This window comes from Streptopelia decaocto (assembly GCF_964273445.1).
Source record: "Streptopelia decaocto genome assembly, chromosome: 18".
NCBI lineage: Eukaryota > Metazoa > Chordata > Aves > Columbiformes > Columbidae > Streptopelia > Streptopelia decaocto.
In genome coordinates, this window is record NC_138673.1 from 6338515 (window position 1) to 6363698 (window position 25184).

The 25184-nt window shown below is 42.0% G+C and overlaps 1 protein-coding gene across 1 annotated transcript; it reads right to left on the bottom strand.

Moving 5' to 3' along the window:
- Positions 1-50: 50 nt before the first annotated feature.
- On the bottom strand, positions 51-25011 carry PITPNA (phosphatidylinositol transfer protein alpha). Its single transcript, XM_082068207.1, has 11 exons — positions 24856-25011; positions 19652-19682; positions 14072-14217; positions 13423-13522; positions 8696-8770; positions 8314-8397; positions 6923-7000; positions 5907-6017; positions 4149-4271; positions 3354-3423; positions 51-2834 (listed from the first exon to the last, which is right to left on the bottom strand). Exons 1-10 carry the CDS (start codon positions 24873-24875, stop codon positions 3376-3378), a joined length of 816 nt encoding a protein of 271 aa, XP_081924333.1. The 5' UTR covers positions 24876-25011; the 3' UTR covers positions 51-2834; positions 3354-3375.
- Between the last annotated feature and the right edge of the window lie 173 nt (positions 25012-25184).

The window sequence follows — 25184 nt, forward strand, 5'->3', positions numbered from 1 at the left end:
ACCGCGACCCCCCCGCAAGCACCCAAAACAGATGAGACGGAGGCGTGAAGCTCTGTCTAGTATTTTATTAGATTTCGTTTCCAATATGCCTGTATTGGAAGATTTAGGAGACAAAAAAGGCACAAACTCACATTTAAAGAAACAACGAGATAATCTAACCCATTCTACAAAGTGTGTGTTGCCAAAGGAAAAGAGCACGATGAACCGATCAGAACGTGTCGGGGAGGCCCAGCGGGGATGAACCCAGAGAGGTGCAAGTGCGGGAGGGGGCGAGCAGCCCCACCAGCAAACCGGCCTGACCCGGGATGCGGCGAGGTCCCTGCCCCGGGACCCCCAAACCCACCCCAGCACAAGTGGGTAAAGGGGTCCCCAACACAACCATCGCCCCAGAACAGACACAGCCCAGCGAGAACCCCCCCAGGAGGCAGCAGGTCGAGGGGTTCTTGCCAAAACTGATGCAAGATACAGCATGGTAATGCTGCCTGATGTTTGCTACGCTCACTAGCAGGAACCAAGCATCGAGACTGGAAAGGTCTTTATAGGATTTGTCTCTCCCAAGGCTGAGGGATGCTTTCACTTTGGATTAAATTGGAAGGAAAGAAAGCTAGGGGGAGGGGAGGGAAGTATTCAGGCTGGAGTTCCTGCATTTCGTTTTGTTTTTCCCAGTTTTTCCCACTAATCAGGAAAGCTTTGTGTAAAAGCTCTTAACTCTGAAATCAGTGGATCAAAAAAAAGGATTGCACGGTGGAATGTTACAATCTGCTTCCATAGCGATTAGTGTCATCAGACAGAAAGCCTCTTGGATAACACAAACTGAAAGAACAAGTGTGCTACGTGTATTCTTGGGTTGTCCTCAAGTGTAAGAATCCCTCAAAACGTAACCGACAAACACGAACAGAAGTCAGTGCATAAATTTTCAGTTAAAAATACTTTAAACTGAAAGAACTATAAGTGGGGCCTACACTCCTAGAATACCTCTTGAACAGCTACAGAAGATGCCACAAAACATCCTGGTCCCAAATAGGCTCACAGATTAATTTTATTTTACAATTTATTTGTTTTACTTCTGCCTGGTGAGATTGCTAAAAACCCCTCAAACCCCACCCCGACCCCGCAAAACCGTCTGAGGTCACTGAGAAGAGCCTGCCAGAGTTACTGGTACAATTCAGAGCTTATTGCACTTAGACATGAGTAAGGCAAAATAACAAATGAAAAATCAAGGGATAAACTGCCCCCTCCCCAGAAACCAAATGCCATCCTCTCCCTCCAGAGCATGCCTCATCTTCCCTCGCACTCAAAGCAGTCCAGATCCCAGCACGTGCTTGTTCAGCGTGGCACGGGATCATTTCAGGATCTCCTGCTTGCAGGAGTGCGAAGGGCCGAAGCAGCCGGTTTTATCACAGAATGCCAAAAAGACTCCTCAAAAGTGGCGATACACCCACAACTGTGTTTGGCATTCGGTATTTCATGTTAGTGCCGCCAAATACAGAAGTGGAAAATAAAGTGATTACTACTAGGAAAAAAAAAAAAAAAAAAGGAAAATCAAACATTGGGCCTTAGGCAAAAGCAAAGAAATTGGGTTTTTTCTCATATGTATTTAATAAAGCAGCATATCTTTGATTCTGTTCTGCTTATTTGATTGTCTAAAGCTGATATCAACATCAAGGATAGTTACAGTAAGTATTTGAAATCATTAAATAACCAGAGCTTTTTACATTGTTTAATAGTTTCATTTGTGATTTATAGTAACTGACAGATATCCTAGAAAACAACTGCAGGTTTTAGAAGTTGTTTTTTTATAGCATGAGAGATTTTAGTCAGTCTTGCAACGGGAAGAATATTATTGCTGAGCAGAACCACTGACCCAGGCACCTGGATGTAATCAGATACCAATACTTCACTTGTACCCCAGCTTTTGCTACATCCCAATTTGTCCAGGGAGAATCACATTATTAGTAGTCAAAATAGTTTTAGCTTTGTAATGGGAAGTCTTAGTAAACAAAGAGCCAGGAAGTTGCAACATATGTCAGGCAACTTTTCATAATGATTTTGTAAGACTCACACACACAGCTGAAGGACAACTTAGCTACACGGGCCAAAGGGACCACGTACACTAAATTGAGACTCAACAGTTATGTGCTGAAGGCCCTGCCACAGGGACGCTGAATGCAGCTTCTCTGCAGCCTTTAATTCATGTGTGCTAAGACAGAACCAAGTAATGCCGTGCAGAAGCCACATATCACAATTCATCACAGACCAAGAACTATATCTGGCTACTCCTGATTATGTATTCAGATTACATGCCATTAAATTTCTTGCCCTGGGAGCAAGGGTTGGAGCATAGCGTTTTGTGGAATAGTTTTGCACTCTAAAATACTGACAGCTTCCCTCTCCAAATAGACATTCAAAGAATGGTGAAGGGCTGGGCAGGAACAAAGGTGGCAGTTTATCCCACTTGGAAAAAAAAAAAAAGAAAAAAAAAAAATCTAAGTCACCACATCACAAGACTATTTTAGCTAAAAATGTCACTTGGAAATCAAACAGGGCCACATGGAAATTGGTCTGAACACAATGAAAAAAAAGGAGGGAGGAGTCGTAAATACAGCGATCTCTAAGTCACACGTCTCCAAGGAGCTACCTCCTTCATGTACGTGCTAACGTTGGAGTGCTTAGTACCAGACGGTCTATTTGCTCACAATATTAAGGGGCATCTAGAATTAGCTATGGGAGATTTAAAATTGCCTGCCGATTGGATATAGAAAGGCTTGATCCAGAGATGGTCCATCAGTCAAGAGTGTGGATTCCCCGGGCCTTCCTGATGACTGTCTTGCAAACTAAAAGAGACAACAAGAAAACATTTTAGCACCACTTTGGAAGAGCAGTGTGCCAAAAGAAACGTCAGACTGAATGTGAGACACTGTCGCCAGTGCAGACGATGGCAAAACTGCACCATTACATCTCAGCACTAGTCCAGAGCAGAATTTCCAGCATAGCCTAAACATGACAAACAGAAATCACCATTGAAACAATTTAACAAGTCTAGGGACCAACAAAAGTTTCTCTGCAAGTCATTGAAAGTAATGTATGCATTACAGAAATAAGAATAGCAGTGAAGTCTGTAAAATGTTCTAACACATTTTTCTTACACTTTTCAGTCCAACATTTCTTTAGAATAGTTCTGAAACAAGCCAGTAAACTTACTTGTCAACTTCTCATTGAAACAGGCTCACTGTCAAAACAATACCACAGATTTGCCTGCCAGAAGCTATGAACAGGATCATGTCTTACCCAAATGTATTTTTTTCTCCTAAATAGAGCAACACAGAGTTTAGTCAAACTCTCTTGATACCTACAGTGCACAAGGAAGAAGTCACGTTAGTCATCTGCAGCCGTCATTCCTTTCACTGGATCTTTTTCTCTCATCTGAAAGACAAAATGCTATTCAAGTACTGATTCTCACATGATGTTATCTCAAAAATTATTGGTATGGAACATGTTAAGCTACCTCCTTTATGTAAGACACAGATTGTATCTGAGCATCCCAAATCAGTGTGTGTGAATAAGAACATGCAGGCACCATTTTTGGTTATGCTGCAGGGGAGCTGGAACCATTATCCAAAGGGCAGAGTGTACATGAAGCTATAATGAAATATCCTGAGGCGTGAAAGAAGAAAGGGTGCAGTGCAGGACACAAATCATAGAACAATAGACTCATTATTACCATGAAAAACAAACATTTGGTAAGAATGCTCTTATATATTCCTACTACCTGCTTATAATACTTAGAGCTAAAAATCCTTTTACTGAACTAGTTTTTGGAAAGTAACAAGGACAAAACTGATCATTCAGCTTTGGGTAAAAGCTAATAGAAAATATTAAAGTGGTAAATGAATCATTGCCACTCATACCCTCATTACCTGTGGTTCAATACATTTATTGGCTCCACAACAAACAGAAGTCCATAGTGATTATGACATGCCAGCACAAGAGAGTGATAGTCAATGATTCAAACCACAAGCAGTGTGACCTAAATGGCAGGAGCACAATACACACTACGCTATGACAATGCAGCAGCTTTTCCTCTCTCTACTGTGGTGGATAGAAACAGTTTCTCACACCACCCACACTTGCCCTGCTTTTCCACTGACCTCATCCAGCTGCCTCTTGGTCTCATCCTCCATCCTACGAATGTCCTCCATAGTCATATCAACCCACTTATCAAGCCAGCAGAAGAGCTGCCGATGGAAGTTTGTGAAGAGCCGCTTTTCTTGCTGCAAAAGGAGGAATAAAACATACACACAAGCTTACTAATAGGGCAATTAATATGGATTTAACTGGATCGTAACAATTTTCAGAGATGTATACACCGAAGAATCAGCTCCCTCACCCACCTTTCTACATAGCTGCCACAATTGGAAACTGGAGCTAGCTAATTTTTATTCTTTTAACATAATATCTAGAGCCTTGAATCCCCAGAGGAATGCATTTTTTGTCAAGCCCAGACAGCAGCTTGAGCAGTGCACTGAAAGAATTAGTGAATGCTTTAGTAATTTCCTTTGATTTGACAGTATTGTTCTGATTGAATAAAGTGCTCCAGGTTGCGCTTTCTTAGAGCACGATAGCTGGCCTGAAGGTGCAGAAGAAAGGAGAAACAGAATAAAAGTATTTTTAAAATATCCCTTGACTTACTAAAAACTCGAAGTTAGCAAGTATAAAGGGTTGACATGCAGCTACCTTGCTTTTTTCTTCTGCAGTGACCTAAAAAAAGCCTAAACTTGTTTTTCACAGCTGAAAATCTTTCAATAGAGGTAACTAATGTGCACAAGCTACTTGAAGTTAGGAGCAATTTATTTCCATTTTATAAGAGATAAGCCAGACAAAATCATTGTATTAGAGGTATACAATGCCTCTTGGAAAGTTCTCATTAAGGGAGGATAGTTCAGTTTTACCAATTATAGTTTCACATCTGATAACTTGCTCTCATCAAAAGCAGCTCGACTACTTTGACGCAAATGTGTAGCTGAAGAGACGCATAAAGAGAAAGGGACTCAAGACACTGCTTTGTCCAGGGCTTTTGTTACAGGTATTTGAAAACCTGCAGCAGCACGGTCGTTCCCCCCTAGAGTTTTCTTTAGATTGTATCACCAGAAAATTGCTTTTGCAGAAGCAGCACTGTAGTTTATCAATATTAACCACTGAGAACTCTCCATGATCTGAAGTCATAGGTGTTTTATGAACATGGCATTGCCTGGAAAATTGCATGTACTGATTCCCAGGTCTAGCATTCTGCTGCAGTTCATGGGTTATGAACTCTGCCACAGAAAAAGCTCTTTTCAGAATACCAATTTATCATGTTTTAAGTTAATTAAGTTTACCACCATCTGCTTATTTTTTAACACAGCTTTTTCAAGCAGCAGAGAGAGGAAAACATGACTGGAGCTCTAGGACTTGCCAGAAAGATCCTCAGCTGATTAGGATCAGATAACTGAAGCTGTAACTACCTCCCCACAAAAATATGTCTTGCCCTGACCAAAATAACCCCAGTATACATGCATCATCTCAGCATTCACAAGTCAGCTACCAAATGACTGCAGTTCTCAAGCTGATCTATTAAACACCATGAACCAGACAGTTTACCTTCATGCATTAGAGTGAAAAGGGTTCAAGAGCCAATTCACAGAACAATCAGTGAGCCCTGCCCTTGGATCAGCAGCAAATTGAATCCAACTTTAACTGACTGCAGTGTACCAGGCAGAGGCCTTGGCTGTATTGCCTGAGGTGACATGACTGGGTTTCAAGTTAGTATCTCCAGACAGGATACAGGATTAGAAGCTGAGGTGCTAAATCAGGTGGGAGATGAAACATGCCTCATTTCCACATGTCTCCCTAACTAAGAGCTCACTTACCTTCTGTATAAAGTTCTCAACTTTATTTTGCAGACCCCACCACTTGAACTTGACTGTTACCAGTTTGTAAGCACACATGTATGGACAATCTGTCTGTTTCCCCAGCTCCTTCTGCAAAACACAAAGATATTCACATGAGGACTCAGGTCAAAGGTCTCCAGGAAAGCAGCTCCTTCAGTCATAACAATGAAGTCTTTCCACAATTCCTCACAGTCATCTTGCTTCCTTACACATTGCTTATCTTTTATCGACAAGTTTTGTCACATCTTTGCTCACCCCTTTTCCAGAGTATTTAAGAGCATGAAGAAAAGACCCTAGTTTCCACCACAGGTGGTCTTTCCTCCATTTTGAGAATGGACCATTCCTTCCCCTCCTATGTTCTCCATTTTTTTGTTCCATTACATTTGTGTCTTTCAGTATCTTCACTGTTAGGCCATTGCTACTTAGTTTCCTTAAAAGTCTTTTGACAAAGTCCCTATCTAAAACATCCTGGAAATAGATTATATCATCTGAGTCATCCACATAATCATCAAGAGAACTCCACAAGATGTGTAAGGTGAATTTCCGTACTTCTCTTACAGGAGCGATATCCACTCTTCCCAAGTGGATCATATCAACCCTAACCTCTACTGAGTCTGCCTGCTAGAGATCAGACTTGCACACCCATAGCTCCCCAGATCCCACTCAGGATCCCTTTCAAAAACTGGTATCATGTTTGTACTTCTAGAGTCTTCAGATTCCAAAGATTTAAGTGAAAGGCTAAACACTGCTGCTCATAACTCAGCTATTTCATCCTTGTATTCTCTTGGGTGAACCCTTGGGCTGAAGGGCAGACAGCTCTGGCGATTTCTTGGAACTCATTCTATCTGTATGTACCAAGGCTTCCATTTCTTTCAATTGCAGAACAGATGACCAGCAGAGTTCTACATTTCCTTCTACGGAAGTGAATCCAAGCCCCAATATCTGTACTTCAGCCACGCAAGCTGATACAGCTCCCGAATTCATGCAGTACATACCTTCCAGTTGGGACCCAGAGGTCCACGTCCAGTCTTGACAGATTTAAATTTTGCTGGATCTTCTTCTGCCTTGTAATCCTATTGGACAGACACACACGATGAAACACAAATTATCCTGCAGTTACCCAGCTGTTGTCACAAAGGATTTATTTTTCTGGTGGGCAAAGACTAAACTGCCTTCTCAAGAGCTACTGTTTTTTCTGACTTCAACATTAGGTCAGGCACTCTTCAAGGAAACATTCGCCGCCCGTATACATGTCCTAGACCTATATGAAGAAGTGGCAACAAACTGCTAGGACCTTTGTAAGGACTCCTTGGGGTAAGACTATCAGAAGATCCATAAACTCTCAGGATAGGTTTCCTGTAAGCACAGGTTCTTTGGGACCTAAGCACTGCTGGTGCAGGAAGCAGGTATGCTCTCTGGAGCTGTGGTACCCAGTATCTTTCAGAGCATTGTATTAGTACGATGCTCACATATTGAACACTGGGAAAAAAAAGAGTACTGTCAAACTCACAATACTACCAAAAAGAAAGAAGCATTAGTTATGCCCCCTATAGCACAGCAAATGATCTGCAGCATTCCCTTCCTCTATGTTGGATTAAGACTGGAGCGTGTACTCTACTCCTACCCCCAATTCAATTAAAATGAAAACAAACAAATCACAAGCTGTTTAGCGGCAGAAGTGATGAATTGGTAGCATCTTCTTCAGGAGTCTGCTGCTCCTGGTGAATCCTCCTTGCTCTCTGGCAGCAGTTAATTCAGAGTACTTTGTATTTGGAGATACAGCTTAGTACCTGCCCAACCTATCAGAATCAGATGCCACTCATGTTCTACCAGTTCACCTTTATTGGAAAGAAAAGCTATAAGTACTACTTCTGGTTTAATACCCAAGGCCAAGCTTGAGAACAGGTAAATTAGCCATATTTGAATGGTGTTAGAAATACTAAGTGGGAAAACTGAAATAACATTCCATTTATATATATATATAATTTTTTTTCCAGTACAGTACAGAAACATCCCTTAGCTTTCTGCAGAAACTGTAGTGATTCTTAGGGTCAGTTTCAAAAGGACGCAGCTTATAAAAGATCCTATATGGAAAAGGCAGTGCCATTTCTTGTTATTCAAGCACTATAACCAGCTGTAGTGCTGTAGAACTATATGTAAACACTGTTACATGTGCTGTAAGGCTAAGCAACACATTTTACAGGCAGTACTGACATATCCTCTGAAAGAGCTCTTCCTCTAGCTTGCTTAAACACTCTTAAAGAATGCCTTTCTGCCTCTCTCTATCCTTATTATCTGTGACCACCCCTGGAAACACAGTTTGTACATTATCCCTCTTTTAGCGCAAGGCCTCCCACACTAGGGAGCTCTTGCCCACCTACCATACCTTGGTAAGTACTTGACTCCGATCAGCAATGTCTATATAAATAGCTTCTACATTCTTCCATACATCTGGTTCCAGCTGATGAACCTGCAGCGACAGTCAAAGACTAACATAACTGATTCAACTACAGAACACACCCATTCTAAGATCATAAAAAAAGCAGATGGATATGCAGACACCCAGTGTTCCCCCTTCCATGGAACAATTTTATTCAGCAAATATGAGAAGCCAATAGGAGGGAGCCTCTGCCTTGCTAGTGCAATAAGCATTTCAAATCCAGGAACACAGTAAACAGACAGCTCCGCGCAGCAATTCTCTAATCCAGCATGGAAAGCAGCACTGTGACATTAAAGAGATGAATAAAACACACAACACAAGGACTTACATTCTCTTGTGTTCCAAGATCTGATTTATGCCAGGTTTCAATTTTGATCAGGAAGTCATCCTTCATATACTCATTCTGTCATCAAAATAAAGCTTCTTGTTATTCTTTGGATATATAGCTTGTCTTCTTATTAGCTAGATAAGCAGTAGGAAAGTCAACTCAAACAATTATAACTTGACTGGGGTTTGACTTAGGGAACTCCAGAATAATATGCAAACACATCACTGCTTTTAGAAAAATTGCTTGATCGCTAAATACTTAAGATCAAATAAACCACAAGCTGTTCCCTGAAAAAAATGTAGTTCTATTGTTTAGTGAAACACCTGGAGTTATAAATACCTTTTTCTTTAAAGGACAACATCTGCCACTCTAAATATTTTAGAAGGGGTAACATAAGTTAACTAGGCAGAAATTGTCTTTTCAAAGAGATTATTGATCTATCACTGAGTACATATTTAGATGCAACTCTTCAAATGAACAACAATATTAAACCGCTGTGTTGAGAGCTATTGACACTGGAAAGGGAAGGGGCAGGAAGCACGGTTCTGCCAAGTAAGCAAAAAACTTTCCATTTCTCATTATTACGGTGAGTAGAAAAGGACTTCGAAAGGTAACTCTATCCTCCCTCAAGGGAGCAGAGACAAAAGCACGAGCCAGTGAAACACTCAGCATGTAAAAAGGAAATATCAAATTCAGAAGACAGATTACTCACAGGGACATCGTGGTATGAGCTAACTTACTTCTAATAAGGTTATCTAAGCAATGGCACATTCCCTTGTGTAAAGCTGAGCACAGCTGCAGTAAAGAAAGATCTCTGCCCCTAGTTACAAAGCGTTTGTGGATATGCCACAGTTGGTAAGGGGGTTTTATCTACGTGATCTTACATTTACAAAAGCTACAGTGCTTTTAGCTCAGGATAAAGAGCTTCTTATATCCAGAACACTTCAAGTCACACATCACACATGGTTCCATAGATCATCAGTAAAAACAATACTTACTGTAATAACTGGTCCAGGAAATCAACACATGAAAAGAAAGAGAGACAGTACTTTAGTGAAAAAAAGAATGTAGAGCAACCATCGCCCTCCTCCCCCTATTAGCAAAATGGACAACTTCAGCTTCCCAAGAGGCTGCTGGTACTACTGAGGAAAAAAACCCTGTAAGTTGATAAAAACCAGCTAACTTCACCCCCTTCTCCTCTGGAAATTGTCAGACTTGGAGAAACCCAGAGGAGCAGCAATGAGTTATGAACTGCCACTTCTGTTCTCTGGACTCCGGCCAGCTGGATGAGAAGATGGAATAAATATGTTCAGCTGACGGCATTTTACCAATCCTTTCTCAGCTTGCAGATAAGAAACCTCTCCACAGTTCTGAAGCAAACACACGCTGGATTTCAGGCCAGTGCAGACCTCATCTCTCCTGCGCGCAGTAACCAGACCCTCTGCATCTCTGCTCATGGTAACTAAACTCCCTGGATAGTAAGGCTCAATTATTCAACACAGAAAAGCAATTAAAGATCCTGTAACAGTCAGCATCCCTTCTACCTGAGCCATCAGAGTATGTTAGCAATTCTAAGAATAAGGATGTCTGAAGCTAGAGTTGAACTTTGCCAGTTTGTTCTGAAGGGCTTCTGTGAGGGCTTTACTAGGAAGCCATTTGGTTTTCAAGCTACTGTTACAATTTGTGAGCTTCCAACCCAACATCTTCTAGACAGTGCCATCCCCTATCACCTATCACACACAGAGCTACCTTAATTGCCTACTGCTGGGCCTTGGACTGCTCTAAACTCCTAACAATTTGAAAATGGCTTTTTACAACAATTTCCAGAAGGCTAATTATTGAGCCTGACATGTTGGGGTGGAGGCAGAGAACAAGCAAACAGAGCTGAGGCTAATTTTCAAAAGGCTGAATTTCATCTCAAAGAACACTTCAATATTTCCGCAAGAAGGAGCTTTCTTCCTGCTAGTCCACACAAAATACTGAATAAACCAGTGGCAATTATAAATCAGAGCCTTCCCATGGCAAATTTCTTTTCCGTGAGTGCGCACCATGAAAATGCAGCTGCATTAAAACAGGTTTCTTCACCTTCATAACTTCTTCTCTGTGGGGAAGACTCCTCATTTGTAAAGCAAACAAATTAATCTCTTTAGAAATGTCCATTAAAACTCAGATGCTCAGCTTGCTGCAAATTATGGCCTGTACTTGAAGCGTTGCAGCAGCAACTCCTACGCGTTTCAGCTGCAGCTATAACTTCTCAATTTCTTGACATTTGGCCACAGGCATCTCATGCTGACACCCAGAAGAGTGGAACACACAGCAAATTGCTTTTCTAAAAACATTTAAGCAACATTAATATTAAAGTCAGACTGCAGAAAAGGATGAAGAACACTGTTCTCCTTGGCATCAGTCCATGGTTATAACTATTAGGCAATCCTCACTTAATTTTTACTGTAGAAGTTATAAACGATAATCTCATTTAGAGTTCATACTCTCAAAGGAGCAAAGCAAGGCTTCCATTCACAGTACACAAAACCAACATCTTACAGCAGAAACAAGTCCGCAGAATTGCAGGAAGCTATATGCTAGGCATTTAAATTCCCTCAATCTTCAGTACTTCTTTGATAATGGTATATAATATGCATATTAAAGTAATAATTGAGCTTTTCAGAGGAAATACAGGGAAATGTAAGAAGTATAATCTCATATAATTAAAACAAAATACCATGATGCACAATTAACCAAAAATACTGCTTTATTCAAACTCAAAATGCTCTGTTTGATAGCTGATATGCGAGTAAGCAGGGCTCCAGAGAGCGGCACGCTGGTGTCACCTTGGTGCAGGAGGGCACAGGCAGAACTACCACTAACTCCTATGCAGCTAAACCAGGTTTAGTTCTTACTGTGTTCCTGGCTCTTCGGTTTCAAACTCCAGTGAGAGGACTGAAAGCCAGCATGGTATTTTATGTTGCACAAAGATCCACATGAGCCCATCCGAGTCTTCTCATGTACGATCAAAATATCGAAGCAAGTCCCAAAGTGAGATGATAATGCGCAAGGCAGCCTGCACCTCAAACATGGGCTCTTCCCCCCACCCAGTACAAGTAAGTGAAGGTTGAAGCAACTTTTCTGAGCTTTTCTTGATCCACGTCAGGCTGGCAGATTCTCTAAACAGATTTGTCAGCCTCCGCATAAAAACTGCCTTCTGCTCCAACCCCCACAACAAGCACTTTCTATCTCATATTATATTGGTGTTTATTACAGTTGAGGTGTTTTTTTTAATGTTAGCATTTCTAGCATACCAAAACCTGAAATTTTGTTGAGCATGCTGGAAAGTTTTGCATGTGATTTCAGTATCACATTTTTTTCCCACTTAAGTAGAACTTCAGCAGTGTGTAATTGAAGGATAAGGAGCTAAGAGTGAGAAAATGAGCTAACACCATGCCTTTGTTTCAGAAGTTGTTGGAGAAGAAAAATAGGAGGATATAGCTAAGCATTATGTCTAACAAAACCTACTGGACTCAACTTGGACAGATCTGTTTCCACAATTCAAAGAATTAATGAAAGAATTGTTTGAGTTTAATTAGTCCAGTGTTCTTAACGTGGAAATAAGCTAGACATTTACTAGCTAAGTTAAGTAATATGCAGCAAGAAAACTGCATAAAAATCAGACAGGTTGTAAATAACTTCGTTTCAGCATCTTGAAATATGTGACACTATAAAAACTTATTCTGCAGTTGATGATGACAGTATCTGAAGTTTGTATTTGAAATATACATTCCACTAGACTGCTGCATGTAATTTCATGTAATGTTATCCTCCCCCACTGCAAAGCTTTTTCCTTCTTGCAAAACACTTCATTTAAAATTCTCTTAAGTAAATTGTTGAAAAATATTTTTTTCTATATTGAGTCTCAAGAACAGTTGGAATTTTTAAGTTTACAGTTCCCATAGCAACTGTACCACTACCAAATAGCAGCAAATCTATCCCTCTAAGATACAAACAGCATAAAAACACTACATAAGTTTGGAGGTAAAGTTAAATTTACTGTTCCTACAGCAACAAGGGCCAGAAAAACAGCCATGGTTAAATGCTGTGTCTGATAACTTCTGTGAGTAAATAAGATACTAAACACTACTGTAGAAAATGAGTTTGACATTATTTCACTCTTTTGCTCAGCTTCCAGAGCCTCACCCAACAGTTCACAGATGGATCCACTTTACATTTGTTGGATGAGATTTGGGTATCTGTGTCAAGTCCCCAGTCCAGATGGAACTGTAGTATTACCTGGCCAACCTTCATCGACCTCAGATCCTGCAAATGAGCAAATATCCACCGCACAACACTGCAGCTCCCACCAAACTGCACTAAACAAGAGGCAAGATCCTGCCTGTTCCCTTCTGGCATCTTCCATTTTTTCCCCACCAGGCTATGCTGCTTTTAAGTACATAAAATCATCCCTCTTGTATTCATTTCACTAGTTGTTACACATCTGTTCCTTTAGTAGGACTGACATCATTTCTTTTTCTGCTCTTTTACACTGTCATTCATGAGCAGCACATCAGACAAGGGCATTTGCTTTTCCTGAGCACAGAAAGGGCTTAGGGAACAGAAATCTAAGGTAAGAGCTGAAACAGCTTCCCTACTGGTTGTCTCCTTCATTATCGCCTCCTACCCTTCTCCCTGCCCCCAAGAAACCCAAAAACCAGCAGCCTGCAGCCCTTCCCCACACACTCACCAGTTCTGCAGTAGGGATAAGCATTCCATGCTTTTTCATGTATATCCAGAGCTCCTTCAGGGGCCAGCATTCTCACAAATGCTGGCACTTTGCTGCAGAATTTGGAAATAGGAAGGAAGGCATTGATAAGAACTACGTGTAATGAGAGCTTTGGCCCAGACACCAAAAAAGGCAGAATATCACCTGAAAAGCAGACGCTAGAATCTTACGCATGTGCACACTAGTGGAATTGGTGGGGTTCTCCCCACCGCCAGTATGATCACTTCCAGAGGCTGCTGAATTGGACAGGTTAATAAAAAAAAGGCTGAAAACAGGTTGAAATCTAGGAGACATTTTAAAGCTCTTTAGCCAAATTCAAGTACCAAAATCTTGATTAACAGCATCATATTTTCTTTGAAAAAACTCAATCAGATTTTCTTGGGACAACAGCCACATTTACAGGGACATACTGCTGCCCCAGTGATGCCCATTTCCAGCTGTACCATGTCCCAGCTACTGCTATACTCCTGTCTTATCTCCATGTCTTTCAGCCTTTACATAATCTGTGATTTACACAGTCACTGCAACCCTATTCCATCTTCCTCCAGTTCCTCTTGCCCAACGAACCTTCCCCAACTCTGGGAATAAAATGTTTCACGTACCTCTGTAAGTGGTAGATCTTGTGTGTGTACTGCCCACGCTCTCCATCTCTTTCATAGGGTTCATTCACCAGGACCTCCACTCCTTCACCTCCACCCGTTTCATTTTTACTGGCTTCTGCCACAGAATACAGCTGTCCCCGCTGATACTAAAGAAGTAAAAGACACATTATTGTGATAGCTATAATTTCAAAGAATCATAGAATGGTTTGGGTTGGAAGGGACCTTAAAGATCACCTAGTTCCACCGCCCTGCCATGGCAGGGACACCTTCCACCAGACCAGGTTGCTCAAAGCCCCGTCATTGAACACTTCAAGGGATGGGACATCCACAGCTTCCCTGGGCAGCCTGTTCCAGGGCTTCACCACACTCCTGGGGGAGAATTTCTTCCTTGTGTCTAATCTAAATCTCCCCTCTTTCAGTTTAAAGCCATTACCCCTTGTCCTGTCACTACCTGCCCTTGTAAAAAGTCCCTCTCCAGCTTTCTTGTAGGTCCCGTGTAGGTACTGGAAGGCTGCTACAAGGTCTCTCTGAAGCCTTCTCTTCTTCTTTTGATACAGAAAGACTGAGTAGTAGTTAGGAGGAAAGCACTGCCAACAGGATAGTTACCTTTAACTCTTAAATCTCAAGTTCCAAAAAAACACAAAGTCAGGAGAAAGTAAAACAGATTAAAGGAACATTAGGACAATATTTAAAGGAATGTAAAGACAATATTTAAAGAAAACACAGGAGACCTCAGGCGTATAGTAGCAAAATCCATTGTTTTTCAACCTTTGGCACACAGGTGTCCCAATTGTTCAGGTCAAATGGAGAATAACTCATTGCCAGTCCTAAATTACTAAGCATACCGTTCTTTAGCCAGAAGACACCCAAAGAACTTCATACAAGGTTTTTTTGAAAAATGGCAGCATTATTTCCCAGGAATTACTCAATCTACTTCATACTATACAATCTCTTTCATAAGAGGCATACCCAAATGTTTCACAGGGAAGAGCAGAGGAAAATGAGGGATATGAGCAAAACTGAACATTATTCTCAGCAAAGATGTAATGACAAACTCTGGTAGCTAAAAAGGGGGATGCAAAGCTCAAAACAAATATGATCAAATGGAGAAAATTTACATGTCTCTTTGAGGCAAAGTGAGATGAGCAGACAAGATTTGAGGACAAAGACGCTAAAGCACTAAGTCCAAAGGAAGCGTTCAGGCTTAACAGAGTTAAGTCTTCAGAACTGAAAGTGAAAAAACCAGCACCTGTTGCCAAAGGCAGTATAGAGAAGCAGTCTGAAAGAGTAACCCACAAAGTGTTAGGTATCAGAAACGCGCTGACTAAAAAAAAAACCCCAAAATCAAAGACCACAATAACAAAAAGCAACACCCACACCAAAATCCCAGCAAACTCCAAAACATAACTCCAAAGAAATGGAACACTGCCTAGGATTTCTTCCTTTTCCCCAGCATAGGCCTGTGCATCAGAATCAGGAATAGCACTTACCACTCCCCGCACTGAAATCCAGGCTGGAAAAGTGGAATACTGCTCAGAGCTGACAACCCAGAAATACTTCACTGGGCTGGTTCATCTTCAGCAATGAAGGAAGATTTCTACAGTGGTTAAATTTTGTTGTCAGAGAACCCAAAATAAAACCAGTACCCAAGCTCTATGGTGTTTTGTACCATCTGGTGTTAACAAAGACCAAGAAAACATTTATTCCTATTAGAAGAGTAGTAGATGGTAAGCCACAGTAATAAGGCTAGATGTCCTGCCCTCAGTTAATCTAGGGCAGGGCAAAGAGCATACCAGAGGGATTTAAACAAGTGTTCTATACAGGCTCAAGCTCAACACATAGGCATATTAAGCCTGACTGCCCGTTAAGACTATCCCTGAGAACAAGAAAAAGCAGCTGTCCAGTAAAAGTAATCTGTAAAAAAAGCGATGTACAGAACACTTTCAAGCTAAGACCAACAGCCCCGATGTTTATCTCCAGAAGGGACTGGCCCAGGTTATACAAGGACCTCTCACTTGGCTGGACAGTTCCTGCTCAGTCACCAGCAGATTGGGTTTCGCTCTGGATTTTGGGCTGCAACACAACTCTCTGCCTTCTGACATTTCGTATGCTACATTGCTTTCTTTATGACTCTCTATAAAACAGAATACTCACCTTCCTCCAGAAGAGCAAAACATGAAAGTTGTCATATCTTAGAAGCGAGTGCACACTCACAGAGAGAACTTATCTTAAGCTGGGCAACTACACGTTAGAGGGGAGGACTGAATGGCTTTGACTGCTTTGTGGCAAGTCTCAGGACAGGTCTCCAGGGGCACAAACTAATTCCTCTTACTAACAGTCTCTCATTCATTTCTTCTCCCTTTTGAATACATGGGTCAAAGTTTAGACACTAAGAGGATAAGCCCTTTGGTTTGGCATCTTCACCATTTAATCTTCCCTGTTATTTCTGATCCTTTAATCGCATTGATAAAAGAGGAAAAGGCCCCAAAAAAACTGTCCGAGTGAACAAATCCCACAGCATCTGCCTGCAAAAGTTAACAGAAAAACAGATTCTGGCTCCATGAAGTCCAAAGTGTCAGGCAGACCTATCTTTGCAGACCTGAGAGCACCCAAAAACCTCCTTCTCTTCTGCAGGGAGTTATCCCTCTTGATCTGTGTCATAACACCTCTTAAACAGCTGACAGCATATCTTCATTACACCAATTTTCTTTCAGAAGGTCTGGTCTCAATGTAGCCATCTTCAAGAACAGTTATTTTCCTGAAAGCAGCTTTGAACACAATTAATAAGAGCCCTTTGTGTTTGGCAAGCTCCTTCCCGTGTGAGGAACAAAGAGGCAGCACAGAATGTGTACACACAGCTCTAATCCATACCAGCATTTCAAAGTGGCAGCTGGCAAGACACCCACACAGCCGCTCAAGTCCACGCTCTCAAAGTTGGTGCTGTGCAACGTGATGTTGGTCAGAGTACAAGAGTAAAGGTTAGCACCTAAGATACAATGAGGTTTTCTCCTTTTGGCTCCCTGCAGTGCGACAACATATAAAACAACGCGGGAGTGCAGCTTGCAGCCTGCACTTAAGCAGGGCCAGATTTTGGCAGAATTTCCTAGTAGAAGACAGTCTGCTACAGCCTAACTCCTACATCGCAGCCTTCAAGTTTTAGTCATCACCAGGGCTTCCTTCTCCTCCACCGTTTTGTTCCCATCTTAGCAGTTACTTGGCTAACTATTCAGCACTAATCTTTTTATTCATTAAGTCACATCTCCCCAACGTCTTCCTGATCACTAGTTAGATTCCTTACTGTTGGTTAAGCTCTGTTTGCTAGGAGTGAGGGGACAAAACACAGAATCCCTGGCATATCGCAGAACAACACAGAAGACTCCCTCAGCCTCCCTCATGTCTCAAAGTCACAATTAATTTCATTCTCTGTATTATGTATTGGCATCAGACTTTCAGCAACAATTTGCACACTGAAGGCATAAACTCTTGAGTCTTTCAAGCAAAAATTCCTCATATTAAAATGAAATCAGAAGTCCTCCTGCTAGCCAGAGATGCTTAATGAGCAGCTTATAGTGGTCAAGAGCCACAAGAAGTCTCCAGAGCCCTTTTAAGAGTTTTGTGCATAAGAAAATCCTTGAAAGCAATGACATCGTAACAGCTGTTTTGTAGTGCAGACAGCAGTGTAGTGACCAAGTGATGCACAGATGTGTCAGCATCTTTCCACACAGGAAGGGGGGTGACGCAATAAACAAACTTTAAGTAGCAGTCATTCTTTGAGTCAATGCTGGAAACAACCTTTCTTCTTAAGCATAGCTTTAAAACTACCATATCACATAAGTACATATGCAAAGCTATGTGAACTTAAGAATTCTTTCTGCTTAGGGATCTTTTTTTCCTGAAATCTTGCCTATCACATGAGAACCACCAGACCTTGAAAACGGGCATCATTCAGGGGACATGGTGGCAATATGCAAGTTTGAGGAGAAATTAAGTTTGGTCAAGTTGGCGGTCTATCCACAATCCAAACACATCAAAGTGTTCTCTCTAGTATTTTTGTTCCTTCACTTCTAATGATGTTTATTTGCTCTTCAATTTATAGACTTTTCAGTAGGTTACCAAGCTCTTGGGAACTCCTCAGATCCAGAGGAAAGGAATACACCTGAAACAAGTGACCCCAGGGCATCCTCAGACATGGAGGCTGCTAGAGATCAACCTATTCACCTACGGACCGAAACCTCCATTTTCCACACAGGCAGCCTACACACAAGGCTCAAACATGCCTGGCACCGAACAGCCAGCAAGGGAAGGAAAAGAGCATAGCAAGGGACTCGCTTTAACTGGATGAAGGTTAATCCTAGTATCAGAGAACTCAGAAAAAGCCTGTGCTGGGTTCCATCCAGTCTAACCTCCTCAAAGAAACAATCTGTATACTGATGCTTTGACTTTCTCTGCACACAGCGTGATCTCTCGGAGGCATATCACTGAGGCACAGCTCCTTTTACTAAGGTTAAGGTCTTCTGTTTGTTGAGCTCTGGAGTACCTTACCATTGACCTGCAGCTTTTTCCAATGGGCTAGTTTGCATTCTTTGCTTACTTGCTAAAGCTTATCATGTTAGTCCTTCCTTTGTCAAGGACCTTCCCCACACAAGTAGCGCTCAGGTACACAAAAAGATCCAAACATACCTATGTGAATACTTTAGTTGGACTTCCGTTAAAACTGCCCGAAACAGATTCATGCAGAAAGCTCTTCATCCGAGCTCACAAACCGAAGGCTTATAGACAAGGATGACAGGAAAGAAAATATATCCAGAAGAAGGAATCTGATATAGAAGCAATATAGTCTCAGTGACCGAGTCATTTCAATTTCTCATCTAACCTTGCTAGTATGAATATAAAAAAAATATATTTATATTTGTGCAGTCAGATTCCCTGCAAAAGTGTTGTTCTGTGCAGAAGGGAGGAAGGAAAGGTAAGGTGCAACTCTCAGAGAAAACAACAGGGAGTCACCCACAGAGTCTGCACAGCTATTCCATGGCCAGTTTGGCGATCAGGATCATCACCTCCATTATAAACTACATTTCTTCTCTCAGAGTTTACTTAAACAAAGTTTTCTTTCTCCAAGAGCTAGAGAAGACAGGTCTTAAAGAGTCCTACAAAAGATCTACACAATCTTTCTTTTGCTATAACAGCCTCACAAATCAAAAGAAATTGTTGCTCTAAGAATAGCAACTAACCCTAAAAGAGTTCCAGCAAAACATAGTTTAAAGGGTAATCTAAATTTGTGCTAAAGCTGCTGCTTCACATTTAAAAAAAAAAAAAGAAGAAGGAACAATAGTATTAAATCGAAAGGAAATTGCATTTTAGAACAGTTTGACAAGTCAAGGTTTGTAATCAACACATCTGAAAGTAGTTTATAAAAGAAAGTATCAGTACCCTCAGGCTTAAAGAAATTCAATTATTTAGTCATAGCTGAAGACAGCTATATACTTCTTTTGCATTTTCCATTTTTTGTTCATACAAACTGCTTTGATCACAAGTTTATTTATAGTCTTAAAGAAAGGAAGCAACAAGAAAAGGACTTACCTCCTCCACAGACACAGGCAGGATAACCCGGCTGAAAGGGAACACAGAAACGGAAAGTTAACAAATATCCCTGCAGCTGCAAAATTTCCATTACACGTTCCTCACAGCAATGGCTACACAGCTCTCCTCTCCTCCAAGACTCCAGCATCCACCCAGTGCTAGCATCACTAGCACTTACTCTGTAATCCCAAGACTATTTAGATAATAGCCTCAAAGAGAATCAATACGTGATAGAGCGTAATTGCAATCCTATACTAAAAGTGTATCATTCTAATAGAGTCTTACTGGTAATGCCTTACCAGCTGACAAATCTACACAGCATCGAAACAGCTGCATGCTCTTTCAACTACAACCTTTGAACAGTCACATCTTCTTTCTCATCAAGCTGTTGTCGAGTGTTGGTTGCTACGTGCTCCAACAATTTTGCAGAGATCTGTGGTAGTCACAAGCCATTGCACTATATGTTTATGTCCTACTCAGTAGGAAACAACGCTAAATAGAGAGCTATATGGAAGGCTTTCTCAGAGCTCACTGAGAAGGAAGGGGTTGCCATTTCTATATATGAGTCACTTTTTTTCACATTGTGGTTTCCTGAATGTCACTTAGAATCAACTGACCGGACTACAGAGCGAAAACTGCCAGGGTCCCACTGAGATTTTTTTGAAAAGGACAAGAATAAAACTAAATTTAAAGCTTATAAAGATTAATGCATGTTAAGGCCTTTAAAAATATCATATCTAGATCCAAAACTAGATTTGTGTTTGACCTCTGCTTTCAGTAACAACAATGTTGAAACAAAACAGCAAAGCAAGAAACAGACATGAAGTCGATACAGCTACGGTGGTTGGAAGAATCCCCAGTTCTCTGGGAATTAGTCTCAAAGAAATTAAGATATAAGAGGATCAGAAAAAAAAAGTCCTCTTTACTAATAAACTGGGTTTTTTTAAATCAATACTGGCGAAAATTGATTTTTCTGCACTAGAAAGATGCTAGCAAGATACCACAAGAACAAACTGTAAGAGGGGCAAAAGTTTACAGATTATGCAAGATTACTTAAGGCAGAAACACTTTATGCTTACTGCAAAGTACTGCAGAAAGAGCTACTTGAGAACTGCAGATGAAGTAGTGTCAAGAAAAGTGGAATAATGCATTATATGCACTCATTTTCCCCAAACATGTGGCCTTAATGAGCCCCAGATTAGCTATCGCCAACAAGTATGTTGGTGTACTTATGGAAAAGCAGCTGGAAACATCAGCTCAGAGGTAGTTCAAAAGTAAACACAACATCAGAAACTGGAACACCACATATACAAACGCACAAAAAACAGTTATGCCACTATAATCTCTCATGCATCAGCATCTTGAATATTACATATAGTTCTGGTCACCTTATCTCGAAAAGGACACAGAAGAAGTGAAGGAAGGCAAAAAAGATGATAGGAGATGGGAAAAAGCTTCTGTTGAGAAGAAAGTAGATGAGTTTCTTCAGCTTGGAATCAAAACCAGCTAAAGGGTTAAGATAATGGTAGTGCATTAGAGTCACAAATTGTGTGAAAAAGTGAATGGACATAGAACAATGACTGTCTTACAATAGAATAACTCAGGACAGAATAAAAACCATTAGGCATCAGATTTAAGACCAATCAAGGGTACTTCTTTACATCATGAATACTTAAGTTAGAGATTCCTTGGCAAATACAAGAAGTATAAGCAATTTTAAAACGGGATTTGATCAATTGTGGAAGTCTGTATGCCACTTACTGGTAGGATACACTGAACAACAGTCATTCTACTCACTATCAATATATTGTTTCCTAAAAATATCTGCTAGAAGGCCAGATGGAAGAGAACCTTTGGTCCAGTTTGGTATGGTATTCCTTACCCAAGCGAGAAGAAAAACCAGAAAACAGATCTCCAGAGGTAGATGACACCATCAAGCATGACATTAGGTTAGTTAACTAGATAAAACTGCAGTGAGAACAAAAAGGGATAAGACAATACATAAAGGTGAAATACCAAGAAAGAGGGAACAAACTGGCTTTGGGACGGAGTTCAAATATTTTTCTTCAGAAAACCTGATGTAAAAAAATGGATGGAAGCTAATGAAATTCTGTTTAGGAAAATGGAAGACACCAGATCTGAATATTACCTTACACCTCAGTGTTCATGAACAGAGACAAAGAAACACAAAGTTAAGTAGTTTACAACTCGTTTAGCCTAGCAAACCAAGACTGTGGGGATGACTAACACTTCTAGGTAGTCAAGTGCTAAAGAAGGAGGAGGGAAGACTCAAGAGGACCAGAGGAAAAGCTCCACAGAAGCAGCGACGGGACAAATACTCCTAACTTTGGGACAGAACTTGATTGACTCGTGAGAAATCATACGATGTCGTTGCCTGCCATATCAAAGGCCTGAAAATGACGAAGAACATTTAAGATCCCTCCTAGATTAAAATCTGCTTCAAATGACAGCAAAGGGAAGTACAGCTGCAGAGAAGGTCAGTGTCATTATCGTCACTTCACAGGAAAGTGAAGCGAGTCTCTACACTCTGATTCTCCTCAAGGTCTTCTGATGCAGATTAAATCAAAACAAGGAGAGCATGCAAGACCTCAACCAGCATTTACAAACTCTGCAACAAAAAAAATACAATTAAACAAATGGACAAAACCCATGCAGCTTATCAGTAGCATGGACATGTAGAAACAAAAGATAAGTCTGAAAGACTGATACGACATCAACTGAAAACGTTAAAGCTATTGCTGCATAACTATCAGCTCAAGAAGCTGTACAGAAAAGATACAGATTGTCTGACAATAAAAGATGTGACATCAGGTTTTTGTTATATTGGTCTATTTCTGTAACACCTCCTAAAATACCTATGGAGCACATAATAATACTATTTGATTTAGTAGAGAGGATGTGACAAGAGGTCACGGAGATGGAAGAAGAATCTGCTCAGACAACATGCAGTTACATACCTGCATGCAGTGTTGGGGCAACCAGAACTAATGGAACATAATAGCAAAGTATTTCAAATATCCAGGTCACACCAAAACAGGTAGTTCCTATATGTCTTGAACAACTGCTTCCTGGAACATGAGATTTAGTCAAAAAAACATCTCAAATACCATGTAAAATGGGCAACTTCCACATACAATACCAAGGAAGATTTATACCAGAACCAATTTAGTGGCATACTCAGAACATGCAACTGTTAGAGCTGGTTAGGAATCCCAAAAACTAAATACTAAAAAAAAAAAAAGCTAAAGTACAGTAGCAACCTTGACTGTCCTTAGAGCCACATATGTCTTCATAAAGACACAAAGAAGGGAAGAAAAGAAACAGGACAACATAGTTAATGACAAGGTGTGGTGACCCTTCTGAAAAAGAGAAATGGAAACCTATAAAACCAAACAAATGTAGTAATTCTGGTCTTTTAACCTTTAGTCTTAACATTTACACTTCATATGTCGTTTCTGGAACAGGCAGCACAAAAGACCAGTAGATATGCTGGCTTGGTGAGGTAAATAATAATATCAAGTAAAATGACTTTTGGAAGCTATGCTCATCAAAGTGAACTTTTCACACTCTCAGAAGTCTGAAAATTCAAAGTACATATGTTCCTGTCTTTCTGAGATGCCCTGAAAATATCACAGTTCACCGGCAAGTGAGATTTACTGCAGTACAGGGCAAGAGATGATAAGCAGAAGCATGAAAAAGATACGTGAACATGAACAGAACCAGACAGGTGCTGTAAGAGGGAAAGCACATTAACCAACTAAATTAATAGGAAAATATCAATGAAACAGCTGTTAAAGAAAATCAAGTGAATTATCTTTTCATGCCCTTGAAACTAAGCACTTAGCCCAGGTTTCTGTCTCCTATCCAGTTTAACACTACACAAGGTAACAGTGGCTCTGTGTTACAAAGACCAGCTCTGCTGCTGCTCTTAAATTCTACACGCATATTGTTGGATAAAAACAGCCAATGTTTAAGGATTAGTGAAAAAAAATAAATAGTTAATCAAGATTACAGACAACTACAATGATCAATACAACCCTCAATACAGCTTTAATATTTAAATCCACACCGTGGTCCACGATCACTATAAGGAGGTCACTGTCAGTTAGGTGAATGTGTCTAAGAGAAAACCTGAAAACCCACTTTATCATTGGAATCACAGATACCTTCTACAAGGGGAAGACCAAAGAAAACAAAACAAAAAGCCTCCTCCATCAGTCAAAAGTTCAAAAGGATAAAATGCACTTTTTTAGGAATCTACTTAGGTTAACCTTAAGAATTCAGGGAAGAAATATGTGCAATAATCGGCAGAGCTCGCAGACACCCAGTCAAAGTGCACTGGTCCGAAAGAGCACACTATGGTAACAAGCATAAAGCAGCTCAAGGGAAGACTGCGAAAAGCGACATGACTAATAGTTACACACACACGACACATCATCCAGCCCGTTTTCCAACCCCTTCTTCCCCACCACAAAACAACTGCAGCAGCCTCTGGGACAGCAAAGAACTCCGAGGTGAGGTGTCCACATCAAAAAAACATTTTGGGGTTATCTTATTTTTGGCACATTGTCGGAGTCTCTAGTTGGAAATTACAGAGTTAAAGGAGAGGAGGGAGAACGAGTCCAGGCTGCTCACTTAGCGCTGGAACAACGAGAAGGGGGCAAGATGCCGCTGCCTCCCACAGACCCCGCTGGGCACTGACAGCCCAGCTCCGGGCTCCGCAAAGGCCCTTGGCACCATCGTTCCCCCCGGGGCCACCGGGAACATTCCCCCTCCCCCAGACACAGTGCGGAGCCGGCGGGGAGGACAAGGGGCCGGGGAGACCATCTGGGGCACGGATCGGGCCCCCCTCCGCAGGGCTCCCCGAGCCGCCCGGCCGGGGACCGCAGCGGCGGGGAACAGCGGGAGGCCGGTGGCCGCCCAAGAGGAGGCACCTCCCGGGCCGCCCCCTCCCCTCCGCCGCCTTGACCTTCACTCCCGCCGCACCGGGGCCGCGGCCCTCACACCGCGCGCCCCCCTCCCTCCCCGCGGCCCGCCGCCGGCCGCAGTGCGGGGCAAGGCCAGGCCGCCCCCCGCGGCCGGTCACCGCGCCAGGCCCGGGCGAGCGCCGCCGGGGGTGACCGGGGCACAAGCCGGAGAGGTGAAGAGAACCGGGAGGGGAAGGTGGAACTCCCCGCACTCACTATTCCTTGATGAGCACCATGGCGGCGCCGCCGCGCGCCTCCCGCCCGGGCCGGCCCCGCTGAAGGTGAAGGCGCCTCCCGGCCGCTCGGCTGGACCGCACCGGGACGGGGGGGGGAACCGGGGCGGCGGGAGCAGGGGCGGGGCGTCTCTGCGGCAACGCCTGCGTCACACCGCCGCGCACGCGTCCTTACCTCAGCAGCGCGCGCGCCCCCGCCGGCCGCGAGACTTTCCCGCCCTCCGCGGCGGCGGGCGCGAGCTTCCTGTCAGCGCGTTCCCGCCGCTGCCCCCTCCCCCCCCGCCTCAGCGCGGCCTGCGGGAGAGACGATCC